We start from the raw sequence: 18,073 nt of genomic DNA on the forward strand, positions 1-18,073 counted from the left end.
TATGCAAGAGCCCCAGAAGGGTGGCATACCATACGTGACTGTACACACAAACACGATTATTCCGTATAAGTTCTGTGTTAGGCAGGGTGGAAGAAGCGACATATGGATAACAGACAGTTTCTATAGGTTGGACAGAAATGTATCGGTTGGCCCGGAGTAATAAAAATTGTTTGCACGAAGTTTATTCTGTTTTCCTGACATTTCCACGCGAAAAAAAAAAAAAAAAGACTGTATGTGTCGTTGTGAAACGTGTATGCGTCTAAATGTACTTTTTTTTAACAGTTTTCCGCGGTGCCCGCATTCAGATGGAGGCGGAATGCAAAAAAAAAAAAAAAAAAACGTTCATGTATCGTGCTTCAAGTGTACGTTAAAGAGCCACAGGTGTTCAAAAATAAACCCGGAGACCTCCACTATGGCATCCATCATAGCCCACTATGCACTTTCGGTGCGTTAAACCCCATAACTTAACTTTATATGGTCGCCAAAAACGTACACAAAGAAATTTGTCTTCAATATACTTTTGCGCCGCATAAAAATTCATTTGGCTATATACTAGATGAATATGCACCATCAAATGCATACACAAATGGTGCGTGGGCGATTGGAAACTTTATGTAAGTAACAATTTCAGCTATAGTTTAACATACATTTTGTGCACGAACTCCATGGCTGACACAAGCGTAACGGTTGACACGCCTTGATGGTAATGACCTCCAATATAATCACAGGCACATACGCGTATACTTCAAACACGCCGAAGCGTTGATGTTTCAGCTCGCCAGTGACGCAGCATGAAACTAACAGCCTGTGCGCAGAGCGAGCGCTGTTACGCGCTGCGCTGACAACAAACGCACATGACGCTGCAATGACCAGCTAAGAATGGATGTGCCTTGTTTGTCCGTGAAGAATTGTTCGTTAAGTGTTAACCACGTTGAAGTAAGTATTGCAAACGTCGAGGTTGCAGTGGCTGAGACAATACACTAAAACAAACCTCGCTAAGTGATGGTGGGTTAAGTAAAGCGTGTTTAAGCTGAGTGCAATACAAACTTTGTGTATGGTACGCACACCGCTGATTCATCGTGCGCTGACGGCCACATGGAGTCATTCCACCTCTCTCTCGAAATGTTGCCCCAGCGAATTCCACGTGACACGCTCAGCTCAACGCCGGGTTCAAAGCTCCCGCGGCAGCTATTGCGGTTGTCAACGCGAATTCATCGGGGCAGGCTCCTAAAGCTTCGTGCATAGAGGCTCAAGACTCTATTTACGCAAGCGTTAATTGCAGACCCCGTCTTACCAACCCTAAACACAGTGTAAAACGAGCTCGCGCAAAGAGCGTTCTGTTGACGGATTGGATTCCTCTCCGCTGGACGCGAGCCAACGGAATTCAAAAGTCTGCTGAGTTCACCTTTCTTTTTTTTCTTTCTTTTTCAGCTGCCGCCTTACTGCAGACTCTGGGTGCAGTCAACATTCACTAACCCCTCATGCGTGCGTCTACTCGGCCAAAAATGTCGTACACACACAGAAACAAAACGAAAATTACCGCAACCACAGTTATAGAAGAACATCGATCTGTCAAAACGCATTCCAAACGCGAGGAATTCCTCCGAGACAGGCAGGGATTGCAGTGCCGCAGTGTTTGCAAGGCAGACGCGCAAGAACAGAGCCGGGGACGACCCCGCCATGGGCACCCCAGACTCACTGCTAATCCATCATTCCATGCTAAACAAGCACCGTCGCGATCGTTTCACGCAGGCGCCGTGTCTTCCTAGCCTGACGTGTTTTCGTTCGAAGCGACAGCATTCTGCGCCCATAGCCCAACAAAAAACGAAAAGAAAGGAAAACTAAACAAATAAGATAAAAATAAAAAAACAGACCGAAAGGCGCAGTCAGGCGCGAATTGCCTTCCGAAGAGGCCCGCACGTTCTACCTGCCTTCTATTTCAAGTTCGGCCCCCAGCTTCGTCGGCGCCGCGCTGTTGGTGTATATATGGGCCGCACGTTTATATTTCTTTCCTCCTCAGCGAGGGCTGTGTCTCCGTGAGTCACCGGAACGCCAGTGGCAAGTCCCGTCTCTCTCTCTCTCCCTCCTTATAGCGAGAAACGTGCGTAACACGCTCTGGCAGGGCGAGAAAATAAAGAACGGAGGGAAAGGAATGGAGACGAGCGTGTGTCAAAACGCAGACGTGCGGGGAGCTAGTTACAGCGACCTCGGCAGACGCCACTGCTGCTGCTGCTGCTGCTCCGTTTCCTCCGCCTCTTCCCGAGGTGTAGGAGAGAAGCGGACAATAACGTTATAACCGTAAATCTCGAGCCGCGCCGCGTGCCCCGCGATGGCGCACTGCGCGGGCTGCAACGGGAGCGCGCGGCCGCGAAGCCGTGCGAGCGAGCGCAATAACCGGAGCGAAGCGTGCGTCAGACACGGCCGTAGGCGCCCACGGACACGCGTGCTCTCGTCCGCGCGAACACGGGCTGTGTGCGCGGATACAACTTCGCGGAACCGTCGACCGTTATATACCGCTGCGGGAGGAGCTTATAGGGACGAAGGAAGGAAGCCTCCTGCTTGGACTCGGTGACGATATACTATATAACGACGACGACTCGAACGAGGCTCTCCTGCAGCACGTACGGACCATCGCTCCGCAGCAGCAGTGCCTCTGACTGCACGCGGACTTTCTCTCGGCGTCCTTAATAGCTTCGAAACCATGATGTATACGTTAGGAAACGATATATTGCGTTATCTCAATAGCGCTGCTTGGAAAGGTGCCTTACCAACGGCTAACGTGAATGATGCAGCGGCCCAGCCCCGGATAAAAACCGTCAAGCACCTGAAACTTATAAATTCCCGACGTACCGCACACGCACACACAGACACGCTATGGAACATTCTTGAAATAAAGTGAATGTCAAACTTCCGTATATGTACTATAGAAGCATACCATTTCCCAGGGCAGAAATATCGGTGGAAGCGATTGGCAATTCGAAGCGACCTGGCATCTTTGCAGGGTCCGAGGTAGCCCTCACCAAGAAGAGGCAGCAGCAGGAGCCGTTGGAGTGAACGAAGCGCTCTTTATTACCTAATTTTTTTACCCGCCGCGGTAGCTAGTGCATGGCAATGGTGTTAATTTCGCTGCTGAGCACGAGATCGCGCGTTCGATCCTTGCCTCGGCGACCGAATTCCTATGGAGGCGGAATGCGAAAACTCTCGTGTACCGTGCATTTCGATGCACGTTATAAAGAACCCCAGGCGGTGAAAAATTCATCCGCAGCCCGTCACTGTGACGTATCTCATAATCGGATCGTGGTTTTGGCACGTAACACCCCAGAGCGGTCTGCGCGGCGTAACAAACATATTAAGCTCAAGAAACTTGTCCAGACTTCTTGCAATCGTCAGTGAGCGCTGGCCGATTCACTCCGCCGGGGGTGCTTGTCGCGATGTGCCGATGCAATGTATATCCTGATCTTTCCATGCTCTGACTTTTTAAGAGTTGGCTACGGGCGCTTTCTCAAGTGTGGATAGAATATCACGCGATCCGTCAGTTAACGCCGCGTGGCGCCGGCAGCCGACCTAATCATTCCAACCGGTAATCGACGGCACCTCGATGATCCCTACAATCCTTACAACAGTTCCTGTTTTCGCTATAATGTGGAATCGGAAACCTATATCAAGTCCGAAGTTGGAGGGCCCCGTGAGGCCATTGCTGCCTTTTGTCCCCCCTTCCTATATATTGTGTGAAGATGCACAGTTGAATAAAGTATTCAATTCAATTCAAATAATGTTGAATATATGGTGCAACTATAGGACATTACACATTTTATGCCGTCAACGAAAACTTTCCTCAATACAACGTGTTCGAGTTCGCTATCGAACACTAAACTACACGTGGAAGTACGCTGATCCTCACAGCCACAGCGGTACCCACTGAAGGCATCGCTAACTCGCCGTGAGTGGAGAATCATAACAAGCTGGCTTTGGATGCGTGACGAGAGACTTTAACGCGTCCTTACGTGACATATACAACCTCGCAAATATACAACCAACACGGGCTTCGCAACCGTGTATGCGGAGTCATCACACGGTGCTCCTGCTCCATACGTTCCTCTCCAACCACTGTATGAACTCGTAGACATCCCACCTGACGTGCATTCGAGGCTTATCTGGTCATAAAACATGGTTAAGTAGAGCACGGGCGCAGCGAACATCAAGGCCGTCGAGATGAATCACCGCTCTACACGTCGGTAAGACCGTGACAGGGTCTCGACAGTCACGAGGGAGCTCCACTCTAGCTTCTGCAGCCACCGAGGCGTCCTGTTTGTCGAATGACGCCGACCGTGCGTTCAGTCAACAGTGCACGCCGGTATTCGCTGCTCGAGCTGCTTGGTTGCGCTCTCGCGTTACGCGTACTACGTTTGTTAGCCGGTGTTCCGCCGCGTCCGCAGCCGTACAGTTCTATATGCAAGTATTATTACGAAAGCATTTTGGGGCTAATCTGAAGACAAGGTCGCGGGTTCGATTCCTGGCTGCGCCGACTGCATTCCGATGACAAGTGAATGCAGGAACGCTCGGGTACCGTTCCTCGGGTGCACGCGATAGAACCTCTAGCAGTCAAAATATGAAGCCCCGGGCCCGTTACGGCGCCTCTTATAGCCTGTAAGTTGCTTTGGGACGTTGAACGCCATAAGTTACATAATTTAATTTCTGCTACAGTAGTAAATATATGTCTGTTCTACCAGCACTAGAATTATTGTTTGTAAACGGTATCTGGTAAAAGAGTCGAAGTGAAGCCACTGGGAGAGTCCATGCTTCAAAAATTGACAGTCACTTAAGTATCCTTACGTGATTTGAATGCGAAAGCATTAGGACTTGTATAAGTTATCACCTTAAATCAAAATTCCACCTTAATCCACCGTGCTCTAATTTGTACCAACCTTAAGCCACCTTTATCCCTCCCTAATTCCCATTAATCCACCTCAATCCAATTTTGGGAGTGGGCCAGGCCTGACGCCGTGGCTGTTCACTGTGGGATTTCGCAGTGCGAGCCGCAGCAGGTCCAGCGCCGGGAACGTGACGTCATCACTTGGTCCCGTGGGTTTTGGTACCGTCGGATGACAACAACGGACGCCGGATTTTCCGCTTCATGGAGCATATAATGCTTTAGCATTAAAGAACCGGCTGGTAGAGCGCAGCTTCTAGCATCACTAAAAGCCCAGAACTTCAGAGCAAAATGGCTCGTTCCTCTCATGAGCTTCGCCGGACTTGGTGTGCCCCAGGAACTCTGCCACAGAAAACGACAGCACTGGCGGAGCGGTTTCCAAGCTTTTGACGCAGGCTGCACGTACGTGGGCATAGCAATTATTTTATTTAGATTGTGGTGTTTAACGCCTCAGATAGCAATTCAATGGGGGACACCCTCATCAATACTGACCACTCGTGGTCACTGAACTTGTACTGATATTCCATTGCATAGGCCTTTCTTGCATAAAAGCTCTTCCGCAATTCGTCTTACGCGTAAGAGAGTCGAAAGCGTGTCTTCGTATTCAACAGCAGACCGCCATAAACAAGGCTAGAGGAAGAGGGAAAAGCAGGATATAGTATAAAAAAGGTGGCTCCGAGAACCCTCCTGCAGTATCACATTAATCTTCTTGAAGCTTATTTGCCACTACAGATTCATTATATGGCAACTATTTGTAGCATTTAACGCCCGACCAAGTGCTATCTGGCTGCTTTAAGAACTGCATCCAAATGCACGGTACGCTCATGTATGTAACGTGTATTTACACGTAAAAAAAAAAAAAAAAAGCCAGTGGTCAATATATTTTTTAATGCATGGTATTCAGGAGATGTTGGCGCCTTTAGGCAGCGCCGGCTACTCCTTTTCTCATACAATAAGTATGTACTAAATATTACATAACAAGCCGGCACTTAGCGAACGAAAGGTAACAAGGGAAAAATCAGACAGTCAGGTGACGTAAACGCACTGAAACAGTTCACGACACAAATAAAGTCAAATTTGAACATAAAGTCATCTCACAAATGTAGGAGAGAGAGCTCACAACGTATTAGATTATTCTTGAGTCCCCCATTGTGGCGTGTCTCATAATCGTATCTTCTTCTTTTTTTTCTTTCTGAGGTTTTACGTGGCAAAACCAGTTCTGATTATGAGGCACGCCGTAGTGGAGGGCTCCGGATTAATTTAATTGACCACCTGGGGTTCTTTAACGTGCACTACAACGCAAGCACACGGGCGTTTTAGCATATCGCCTCCATCGAAATGCGGCCGCCGCCACCGGGATTCGATTCCGCGACCTCGTGCTCAGCAGCGCAGCGTCTTTTTAGCTGATGACTGAGCCACCACGGCGGATCTTATAATCGGGCTGTAGTTTTGGCACGTAAAACCCCCAGATATTCAATTAGCTCATTTTTGCGAACCGGCGCAGTCCGCGCAGCATAATATCTGAATTCAACACTATACTCATAAAATGAATATAGTATATATGAATCTATATGGCTCCGAGAACCGTCCTGCGGTCTTACGTTAATCGTCTTAAAGCTTATTAGCCATAACAAGTTTATTATATGGCAGTTATTTTTGTATATGACGTCTGATCAGCTGCTACGACCTCGTTGTGTTAAAAACTTACTACGCGACAAATTGCATAAAATATTGAAAACAATTTGCTGAGTGAGGGTGTTACTCTTAAAATATCACCCCGAGTTATTGGCGCGCATACGATTGGCGCTGAGCCGTGCTCCCTCAAGGGCTGCAGAAGATAGCGTTAACCTTTCCCTTTCCTCAAGAACCACTTATCATCATACGATAAAAAAACGACCTAACTTATTTAATGCTCCGAAATTCCGCCATTGAGTGAACTGAGAGTAAGTGTAGGCATTTAGACCAATCTTTGGCACAAACCTCTACAGCACCGACTCGGTGGTGACGCAAGCCGTCTAGCTCTGTCAGCGTCATGCGCTGTTTTACGACGCGTAGCAGCAGAGATTTATTGACCGCGCTGCTTGAGTGCGCTAACGAATTAGACGAAGATGCGCTGTGCCTCATCCAGAAGCAATCAGGCTTTTGTGTTCCTCGCAGTGTTCTACATCGGTTTATCGTTACTCTGGGTCGTTGCAGTGGGCTCGCCATTGTGGGCAGTGAGCTCGCTTTCAAAATATATCTTTGAGTCGAGAACGTCCGATATAACAGCAATAGAGATTGATGCTTACTTATATCATGCGCGCATATACGTGCATCGCCTGCAGAACAACTTGCTGCTTAAATTCGAGGCGAATCAAACATTGGGGCACACATGTTATAATGCATCGGCTCTTCCGTGATGAGAACAGTGGTGTCTAAAATTGGATGAGAAAATACAAGTTCAGCTCGCGTCTTACTGCCGACTGGTATGTTACCAACATTAAAAAAAGGCATTTATTTTTTATTCATATATCTGTGGTTAGATGGCGAAGACATCTCCTTGTAAGTGGAGAAAATAACCGTCTACTCATACACTCCTCTTAAAATTAAAGAGGAGTTCTACTCACACACTCCTCAAATAATTAAAGAAATGATGGACGTCTGACATCGTGTGGTATAGGTCGGCATATCGATTCTACATCTTATATTTTTGGGTCAACTCGCGGTATTCGAAAACCACTTCACGGTCGCCATAAAAAAAAATGTTTTTGTTATAAGTATCGACAAAATGGTCTAGATCAAATTCGTGTAAATTTTCACGAAAGCTGAAGGCAGGAGTATGCTTAAACCACAACCTCGTAATTCCGTATGATTTCCGACTATGTATCGGGGTGAATGTTCTACATAATCGCTTTCAAGTTTATTTTTAGAAGTGGTTGAAGGCTATGCGAATTATAGTGAAGGAACATCACGAATATATCGCAGCAGTTTACGAATTAAAACCCACAGTACTTCGACATTCTTTCGGTGATCTTCTTACTCATATCTGAACAATTGCAAAGCCAGAGAACATAACAAAACGCAAGAACAAGAAAGAGTACACAGGAACACGCTGAACTTGCAGCTGAAATTTTCCAAGAAGACTACCACTAAAGGAAACACAAGAGTGTGCGTCTTTCACTAGTATGTAAAGCTTAAAACGCCAGCTGGCATAAAATTCTCGTCTCTAATATGTAGCCACTGTTTCAAGTGCTGATGAAACAGTGGCTGTGTATAAGGTCCAGAATTTTATATTGTGGAGTTTTAGTATAGCGGAAAACAGCAAACGCAAGGATTTAGCGCTAGCGTTTGCGTTGCGTGCTGCAAACAGCGCATGCGCAGAACTTAAACGTAGCCAGAACTCTTACGTACGTACGCTATTTCCGGAATATAGCGTTCAACGCTAACGCACGCAAGGGATTTCGTACGTAGGGCAAGATGGCGGCGCCTGTTGAAGCGAGAGCCGTCCTCTTCGGATCTATCGAGTCGTCGGTCTGCACTGTTCGGCTCATTCGTTCCCCACTAATGCTCGTGTTTGCTTTAGATTTGTGTGATGATGCTTCAACAGTGGCGTACAGGTGACAAATGGACGTTGTTTTCGATATACGTTCTCGATTAGCCACGGAGTAGGCTTAACGAGAGGGTTTGCTCATGTTTTTTTTATGTTTGTTGTATTCGCCTCGAGATGGCGCCCAAGTGTATTTACGTTAGCGTTAGCGTTTTGCTCCGTTCCGCTATTCTAAAACACTACCTTGTACCGCGTTGTGCTGCCTTTCTTTGCGTGAGCGTTGCGGCGCACGCTACGCTAACATAAGCGTTTTCCGCTATACTAAAACTCCCTATTTGCTGACGTTCTGAGTCAACCTTTTGTTTGCCGGTATGGTGGTTCTCTCGGAAAATTTCAGCTGAGAGTATGGTGGCGTGCTGTGCACCTTCTTGTTCGTGTGTCTTCTGTCCGGCCGGGAGTACCAACAGAAAATATCAAAAGGTCCACGGGGATAATAACTAGTTCGCATGCATGCCACACGGAATTTCGCGGCAAAGCAACACAAAAAGGTCACAAACACGTAACCCCCCCCCCCCCCCCCCCATGACCTCTTGAATAGTCGCCCCCAAGGAAGAGACCGAATCGACCTCGAAATGTCGGGACCCACCATTGCGAACGTGGCTGGCGAGGTTTTCGACCACCTTTAAGTTTAATTCAGCCAGACAGATCTTTTCGTCGAAGTTGTTTTCCAATAAATAATGTACAAAATAGCCCAATCCTCCATTCTGTTGCTTTCACATGGCTTCATCGCAAACTTTCATACAGACGCCCGCGCGCACGCGCGTGTGTGTTTGTGTGTGTGTGTGTTTTTTTTTTTTTTTTTTTTTTTTTTTTTAGCCTAGATACCAGTATAGACTGCGTCACAAGAGAGAGAAAGAGGTCATAAGGGAAAGACTTGGAGGTTAACCAGCGCTGAGAGCCCTATTGGCTGCCATCTATTGGGGAAGGGAGAAAGGCGACTGAAAGGTGAGAAGGACAGAAGAAGTTCGCATTTTGCACAGGCCACAAATATCGCCACGTACACTTCCGTACATTCACACCTCCTATACGAAACCACACACACCTCATATATGAGTCTACATCCGCGACGCTCGGGCCTCTTCCCCTGACCATATCACTTATATCGCGTCTTCTCTAAGTGAATGTTTGCTTAGGGAAGAAATGTTTGCTCTGGACATGCAAAACGTTTACGTCTCTCGGACCAAAACTCTATTGCAGTACAAAAAGACACAAACGACTCAGCGCTGCTTTCCTCCTGCCAAGCTGAATTATGCAACCTCGGTATCGACAGCTGCCATCAACACGGCATTGTTTCGTGCCTCCTGCCACCAAACTTCCGCAACGACAATCCGCGAAAATGTTTTGCCTTCCGACAACAATGACGACAGACTATAGTGAAGAGACAGTCCAGCGAAAGTAAGGGACGTCGAGCAGGCTATTGTTGACGACTAAATGCCAAAAATAGTCGAACAACGCCCGCGAGCCTACAGAATAAAAGCGGCGCGGAAAGAATAAAGAAAAAAAAAACAAGACTGAAATGGAGGGAAAAGCCGACAGAACGGAAAATCAAGCCATTACGACTGCTTTTTCTTTTCCGAGACGAGAGTTGTCGAGGCAGGTGAAGCCAGCTAGGCCCCGCGCGCCATGTGCAAGGTTTCCGTGAAAAACCGGCCGCTATGGCCTTGATCTGCCGTCTGCCCGTGTCTCAGAGATGGCGCCACAACCACACCTTTAGCGAGGAGGTTGAAAAACGTGGTGACCATGAGAACCACGGAAGGTACCGGGGGCAGCTCGAACGAAGTGTTTTACACGCGAGTGAATTTGTCGACGGGCGAAAAGCTTCGTAAGAATGGCAGTAAATGTTGCCGCACAGCACGTTGTCTACGGGAAAAAAGGGTAACTTAAGCTTAGCCCAGAAGTAACAGCTTTCTTTTCTCTCGTCAACTCTTACTACTGACGCTTAAAAGCGAACCGTCTTTTATCATCAGTAGCAGCTTGCTTTAAGTCTAACGCACTACAAAAACTTCTCCCAATCATCTCCAATTACCGCTGTCCAAAGTTAGCCGAGCTCATACTAGCCGGCCAATTTCGTAGCCTCATCAATCCACCGACACTTCTTCCTTCATTTTTTTTTTTTTAAGTTCCTTTTCCTTGACACAAACTCTGTTGCTCTAACAACGTACAATAGTCACTTGACTGTGCAAGTAGTCGCTTGCTGCATATAATGCACTGCTAATGCATGGCTGATAATGGCGTTGTTATGCAAAGCGAAACACAGAGTATAATCTCCTTGGACCAACTTCCACATTCACGGATGCATAATGCAATCTGCCTAACTGCATTTACTCCTCTTAAGCTTAGCTAGAACATCATCTATCCACGTTTGCTCTGAAATCCATACTGCCCTCTTCCGACTCCTTAGCGTTACGCCTGTTTGTTTTCTGTTGCAGCGTGTTAGTAAGCACCCTATCAAGTTTCTTTGTTGCCATCCTCGTATCGGCCTTATCTTGTATCACGCCAGTGCTAACCTTCGGGGCACAATGCTCTCTACCTGCGGGCATATTTGCCCAAGGTCTTCGTAAACGTACGGCCCCAAATCGCAGTTTAAGAAAACCGCCGTTGAGACCGCCGTTCACGGAGGAACGTACCCCGCTCAGCGGTGCAAGCGTCGTCCGTGTGTATGCCGTCTGCTCGCGGCAGCCCAATAGCGCCGACTCACCGAACGCAATTGCGTGTGGAGAACGAGATAGCGTCGACTCGACCGTCGTCCCGACTTACGACGTCTTAACGAATTCTGGTCGCGTCCTGGCTGACGCATCCGCCCCGCGAGAGGCTGTGACTGTCGCAAAGGCAGGCCCGCGACTCCCGCGGGCGGAGCCACACCTCGCCAGCTTTAGAGAATTGTGTCAGCTGCCGCGCAGACAAAAGTGTACTCTGGCTCGCATTCTTGTTACCCAGAATGGTTGCCGGCCTACGTACATGCGCTCCGATGTTTGTCTGGCCTTCGAAGGCCGCAGTTCGATGGTTAGACGCAGCAACATGCATGGCCGAGTCAGACGTGTACACGGTTGAGGAAGGGGTCGAAGGCGTTTAAGCGAGCACAAAAGGACATTGATGAAGGTTCAGAGAAATGGAGCGCTTGGACAGTTGATGCGGAGTGTCTATAGATTAACAGAATGGCACAGAATTACAATAACGGAACGGTCGCCAACTAACAGAAAAGCGGTGGAGCGTGTGACACGCGTAATGCGAAGGCTGTGGGTCCGGTCCTCACCGGTGACAACTCATCTTTTCGTCCACTTTCGTTTCTCTTTTCTTCATTATTTTCTATATTTCAATTTCAACCATAGCTAATTAGTCCTATGCTTTCGTTGGTTTCATTGCCTGTTTGCTTTACATGGTCGTGATGAACAAAAATCGAGCCTCTCTGTTTCCCTTCTACAGGTTCAGATAGACTGGTGAGATTAAGATATTTGAAGGCATAAGGTGAGTTGGGTACACGAAGCACAGATAATTCGATATCTTTGAGGAAGCCAGCTTTCCTGGCTTAGCAGTCTATCAATCTAATGACGGAGCGTCTAATATTTCAATAAGCGGTTATGTGTGAAGACCGTGTGCTTTGTGGTGGGAACGATGTCGACGCAGCTACCGCGATGAAATCACGCGCAACATCGAAGTGCCAGCACGAACAATTTGCGCTTCAACTTCGTTTGAACAGTAGTGATACGAGCCGTCATCATTAGGTCAAAATCACAGTGCAGAGAATCGCCATCACGAACTGTAGCAAAATATTTGGCGGCGTTCTTGACTGAAGCCCTCTGATTTTTTTCACTAATTCGTTTTAGTTCAATGAAAGGTGGAGATGCGTAAGAGATAAAGTAAGGGATGCGTCCATAAAAATCCATATATTTATCTCTTTCAACGTGGGGGGTGGGGGGTCCATATGAAGAAGCAACATGCTTTTGCACGTTTCTATACTGGTGACGACAGGATGAACGCCATATGGCGCTGGATGTAAGCGTAACCTACTGTTAACCAAAAAAATAATAATAATAAGTAACTTTAGTGCGGAGCATGATGCAAAACAATGGTACTTTAAGCACTACTAGGTTTGACGAAATGTTCAACGTGTTAGTCTGTATCTATGATATTAATTAGTTTCCTTTCTTGCGCCAAAAAACATTCTCAATATTCTCAATATTAATCATCGAATCTATTTGTACCCAAATATTTCAGGGTGTTTTTTTTTTCTCATAAAACTAACGTATCATCTATAAGTGGTGAATATCCGTACTCATTTTAATGTAATTATGACTTCTGGCCTGACGTGACCTAAATATTCATGTTACGCGTTCAAATATTTTTCCTTCATTAGTTTGCTTCGTGCTTCCAGAAAAGTGCATGAATTCGGAGGCCTTGAGAACACTCAGTCATAATTCGCGACTGAATTGGTTAACTGTATTTTATAGAAGAACAACGAAAAAAAACCAAGAAAGACATGGAAGTCATTAGACCGTGGAGGCAGCCATGGTACAATAGTTATTTGGCGGTGTCAATTGCCACTGGATGCCCGAAAATACAGCCAATGGTTAGTAAAGGTGCAGCTATGCACTGCGTAACACAGAATGTAATAATGTCCTGTGACCAACTTCCACATGCATCAACCGAGAAACATGCCTAGGCACTCACGTGGAGGACAATGTACGAGTCTCCCGAGTAGAAACTTCCGTACAACTTGGGGTCGACAGGCTTCACTTCCAGCTTCTGCAAAACCAAAAGAGAAGAAGCATTGAAGAGAATGAGACGCAGACACGAGAGCGCATCTACAGACGACAAACAATGCAAGAATCGTCAAGAGAGTTTTTCGACGTCGGACGAGCGTTTGGTCTTGTGCATCCAACAGGTGGGCCCACACGCGGTCATCGTCAAAGCTTTCCGCGTCAGTCCCTTCAGAACGACAGACGCGGCTGCACGTGTTTCCGTTTTGAGCTTCATTCTTTTCAGGTCGTACATGTTTCCCGCACGCGTGCATCGCACGCGTTCTACGCTGGCTTCCAGTTTGCCCGTGTTTCGTCTATTTCACTCCCACGAAGCCGGTGAATATTTTTGTAAAATTCCGGTAAAACGTCATAAAGCAGCGGTCATCGGAGAAGAAAACGAAAACGAACTGTTTAAAAGCCACCGCAAGAATATCAACTTTGAGAAGTAGTGGAGGATTATTGAGATGTTAATAGAAGGAAGTATGATTAACGCGCCACACCTTTAAACGAAAATTCGTCACACCTCCCAACAACAGCTTGTGCCCCTTAATTGAGGCGCAGGAAGACGCATCGTCTAGTGTCTATTCACTTCTTTCTAATGAGGTGATGCAATGGAACCTGTGGTGTACGCGGTGCAGCTTGCGCTGCATTACGTTCATTCGACGCGAATATTTCGGGGCCCAGCAATGCCACAGGACCTGCTGTTTTGCTGTTCTAAGCGAGTTAACAATTTCTTTTATTTATTTATTTATTTATTTATTTATTTATTTATTTATTTATTTATTTATTTATTTATTTATTTATTTATTTATTTATTTATTTATTTATTTATTTATTTATTTTGTCAAAGGTAAACTGTTCAAGTATTGCAGCGAAGCTTTGATTTTCACACCACTCTACAACAAACACGTGACACCACCATAGTAATGTCGATCTTCTCGGTATCCTGAATGAGCTGGCTCAGTGTATTACACAAAGTGACAGGAAACACGCGAGGAAACAGTGACCCAACCACGGCATGAAAGAATACTAAACAAACTAAACGCAACCTTATCACGAAGGGTCAGGCGCCATGCGTATCACGCCTTTGCTTTGCTTCGAAGCGCGTTATTGCAAACTGAAATTGATCTACCCTATCGATGTACTGCATCGTTCTCGACATTTGTCTTTAGAATCTGCTAGTTTTTTTTTTCTTAGTTTTTTTTTTTTTCTAACTTAAGTGGAGTATTTCTGGTCTTTGGAACACCTGCGCTTAGTAATAGCCGCTGCTCGCACCTGTTGGTATGCTACACATTTATAGCTGTATTACGGCTCGGTAAATTTGCACGTTAAATGCATTATGTTTTCCTTCTATATACATTTTTTAAGAAAACCGAGAGCAATCTGTGTCGTGATTCTGGTGCTTGATATTATTTGCAATGAACATAAGCAGAGCTCTGATTTTGTTTATATATATATATATATATATATATATATATATATATATATATATATATATATATATATATTAATAGGCTTTATATTACCTTCATTCTCTTGGTGGTCAATTTCGCCGCAGCAGAACTAACATAAAAGGCGCATAATATGACTCAATACGTTTTACACTCCAAGTTTAGGCCCTCAACTTCTTCAATTTAACACTCTGACAAAGAAAGCGGGCGTTGGACAACATGTTCCTTACGTGCTCCCTGACTAAGTGATGAACTTTGGGATGAAAGTCATCTATATCATGACCCTATACCTCATTCCAACACGTATTTCGGTATACAGCACGACTTCGTGAGCAAAACAAGGCCCTGAACGAAAGGATATCGTCACGCCACGGCGAATGATACACGCTAATAATTTGTTATATGAACTAATTGGACATGCATCGAAATCGTGGATAACTCACATATATATATATATATATATATATATATATATATATATATATATATATATATATATATATATATATATATATATATATATATATATATATATATAGCAAAACTTCTTGCACGATGTATAAAACAACGTGTGAAGGGAACCACGAGGCAATGCCTGCTCAGCTCGTCAAAACAACTCGCGGCGGGTTGGGTCGATGTCTGTGTTGGAGAAAGACCAAAACAATTTACAGCGAAGCCACCGCGGCGCCATCGTTTCTTCGCGCGCTTTTGTTTACGTTCGCCTATGGAAACAAACACGGCGATGAGAGAAGTCGCGCTTTCGCTGGCCCGTGGTGGCTCCGGGGACGAACCACACCCACTCGATCTCGCGATGGTCGAGTAAAAGAAGAAAAAGGAAGAAATGAAAGAAAAAAAAAAGGGAAGGAAACTGGGCGTCCGGTGTGCGTTAGGGTAGGTCACCACATCTGTGCGAGTTCTTTGCGTCGGCGGCGCAGGATGGGGCGGCGTGCTCGACGCCCTTTTAGTGCAAGGGATATCCTATTTCCGTCGAGTGGCAGCGTCCTTTCGGTTTGCGGCGCAACGCGTGATTCGCTTCACACACCCACTGTTCTGCTTAGTACAATGGCCGCAGCTATCGATAAGCGAGGATGTGGACCTTATTTCGCCTGCCGAACTTCCTCGTTGTATCCTTTCTGTTTAACAGCTCTCTGCTGTCTAGTTCGTAACAGTACATTATTGAGCCCGTATTGTAGATAAGTGCTCATTTGCGGGCCGCTGTATACTCTGGGCGCAGTGTTTGTGGAAGGACTCAGCAGGAAACCTTTTGACGTGGTGTCGGCGACGTGGTTGCGACACGTTGCGCAACTGCAGTTCACGCTTCTCAAAAAATTGCGACGATAGCTAGAAATAATCGAGCAAAGCACATGGAAGTCAGTTCATTCTGAGAATTTATGTTTGGGTGGTTCGTCACGAACGGCCATAACGTTTTCAAAGGAAATAAGTCCTAGCGGTCGTGATGACGCGAGTGGAGGGTTGGACGCATACTATAGTGGAGGTTGACCAGTGGAGGGCTGGAGGCGTACATTCACACAGAGACAACGTGGAACTATGGGAACATACATATTCCTTGTTTCGATTTCAGCTAACATATCTGCAACGCAAATCGTGCGAGCTCCGGCAACGCACGCACGTGGGCATGTTCTCTCACAAACTCACTCACTCACTCACTCACTCACTCACTCACTCACTCACTCACTCACTCACTCACTCACCCACTCACCCACTCACCCACTCACTCACTCACTCACTCACTCACTCACTCACTCACTCACTCACTCACTCACTCACTCACTCACTCACTCACTCGCTCGCTCGCTCGCTCGCTCACTCACTCCTAACAACAATAAAGGATCGCGGCTTTACCCTATGTAAACGTATTCCGAGCTACACACAACTAGGATCACGGATAAAAGCCTCCACGTTCCTGTAAACTGAAGTCAAGGCCTAAAATTTGAACGTCTCAACGAATTTTCAAAGGTATTGCGGTGCCAGTATATCGCCATTGCTCTAGAGGGACCACGACGTAATAAGACTTCCAGGATGCAGTGTTCGATTTCATGCGCAGAACTGAAGAATATCAAGAAAAAATAAAACCGTTAAGTAGCAGCAAACATGTAGAATGACAATGGATAAACATTGTGCTTTTCCTAAACAGAAACGAACAAGAAGTCTTCACTTTAGTGACACCAAAATCTCACAGCGTTGCAAAAGTGTACACTTAATGAATATTTCGGCGTTGCAGGCCACTCTACTAACAATAGCCTATCGCGTAAGACATCATACACATATATACTACCGTTCTCAACGAATGTGTCAGACGTGCTATGGCACTTCTTTCTTTATAAACGCTGCACATTTGCCTTGATACCGTATTTACTTCAGGCCTTCAAATGCAATAGCTTCTGGCGTATTTTCTAATGTGCACACATTACGACATGCCCAAGAACAAAGCTGGAAGACTGAAGGACTACGAAGTGATTAGAAGCATTTGCCTCCAACACAATGACATTACAGACAGCCCAGCTTGCGAAGTATGTGGCTGTGATAAACAATCGAACATCTCGTCTGTGGCTGCACCAGATCGCGCGAACAGAGACGGGCGCTCACCTCTGTCCTTGATATGCTGAGCAGCCGTCCGCTTTTGGAATATAGACCTCTAGGCTACTCGCCTCGATCGACTGCAGAGCAAGCTCTAAAAACCCTGGTCCATTTTTTAAAGACGACTAGGTTATGTGAAAGAAGTACTGAGGTAACGCATCGGCATATAATTAAGTCCTTTCCCTCCGCCTTTATCTTTTCATCCGTACAGTCCCTTTACCATGCGCATGGTAGCAGATAATATTACTTCGGCGGATAACATAACCACCCCCCTTTCCTTTACCGTCTTTCTTTTTTTTTCTCTCTATCTTGTCGCCATCTGTTTTCATTTCACTTGCGAATTGTTGTTATGTCACGCATAAGAGGTAAACTACTTGATTGATTGATTGATTGATTGATTGATTGATATCCGTTACAGATAAACGGATGGCACTGCGTGTGGCTTCAGTTTGACAGAGTGACAAAAGAAAGTAAAACACACCTAAACACACACAATACACACGCTTCGCATCCGGTGGTCAAATACAGCTGAACGCGCAAACTCCCGCAAGGAGAGGAACTTGCGCAGAAGTAGGAAACTATCCTATTAGTTACCTCCCACAAGTCAACACGTAGAATAATTTCTTACTGCCACGCAAGCTACGACTTAAAATAGATATCATTTCGCGCTGCAACGTGCCGCCATGTACATGTAAAATGCTTCCGAAAATGCGCAAAATTAAAGCACGTGACACACCGGAAACCCGGCCTTCAACATCAGGACCGGACG

The 18,073-nt window shown here is 46.1% G+C and overlaps 1 protein-coding gene across 1 annotated transcript in view; it reads right to left on the minus strand.

Annotated features, from left to right (window-relative positions):
- The window catches only part of LOC119442503 (gelsolin, cytoplasmic-like), a 104,472-nt gene that overhangs the window by 73,683 nt on the left and 12,716 nt on the right, over positions 1-18,073 (minus strand). The window contains 1 exon segment of the mRNA XM_037707405.2: positions 13,185-13,259. Coding sequence (XP_037563333.1) covers positions 13,185-13,259 — 75 coding nt within the window.

This window comes from Dermacentor silvarum, chromosome 2, assembly GCF_013339745.2.
Source record: "Dermacentor silvarum isolate Dsil-2018 chromosome 2, BIME_Dsil_1.4, whole genome shotgun sequence".
Taxonomy (NCBI): Eukaryota; Metazoa; Arthropoda; class Arachnida; order Ixodida; family Ixodidae; genus Dermacentor; species Dermacentor silvarum.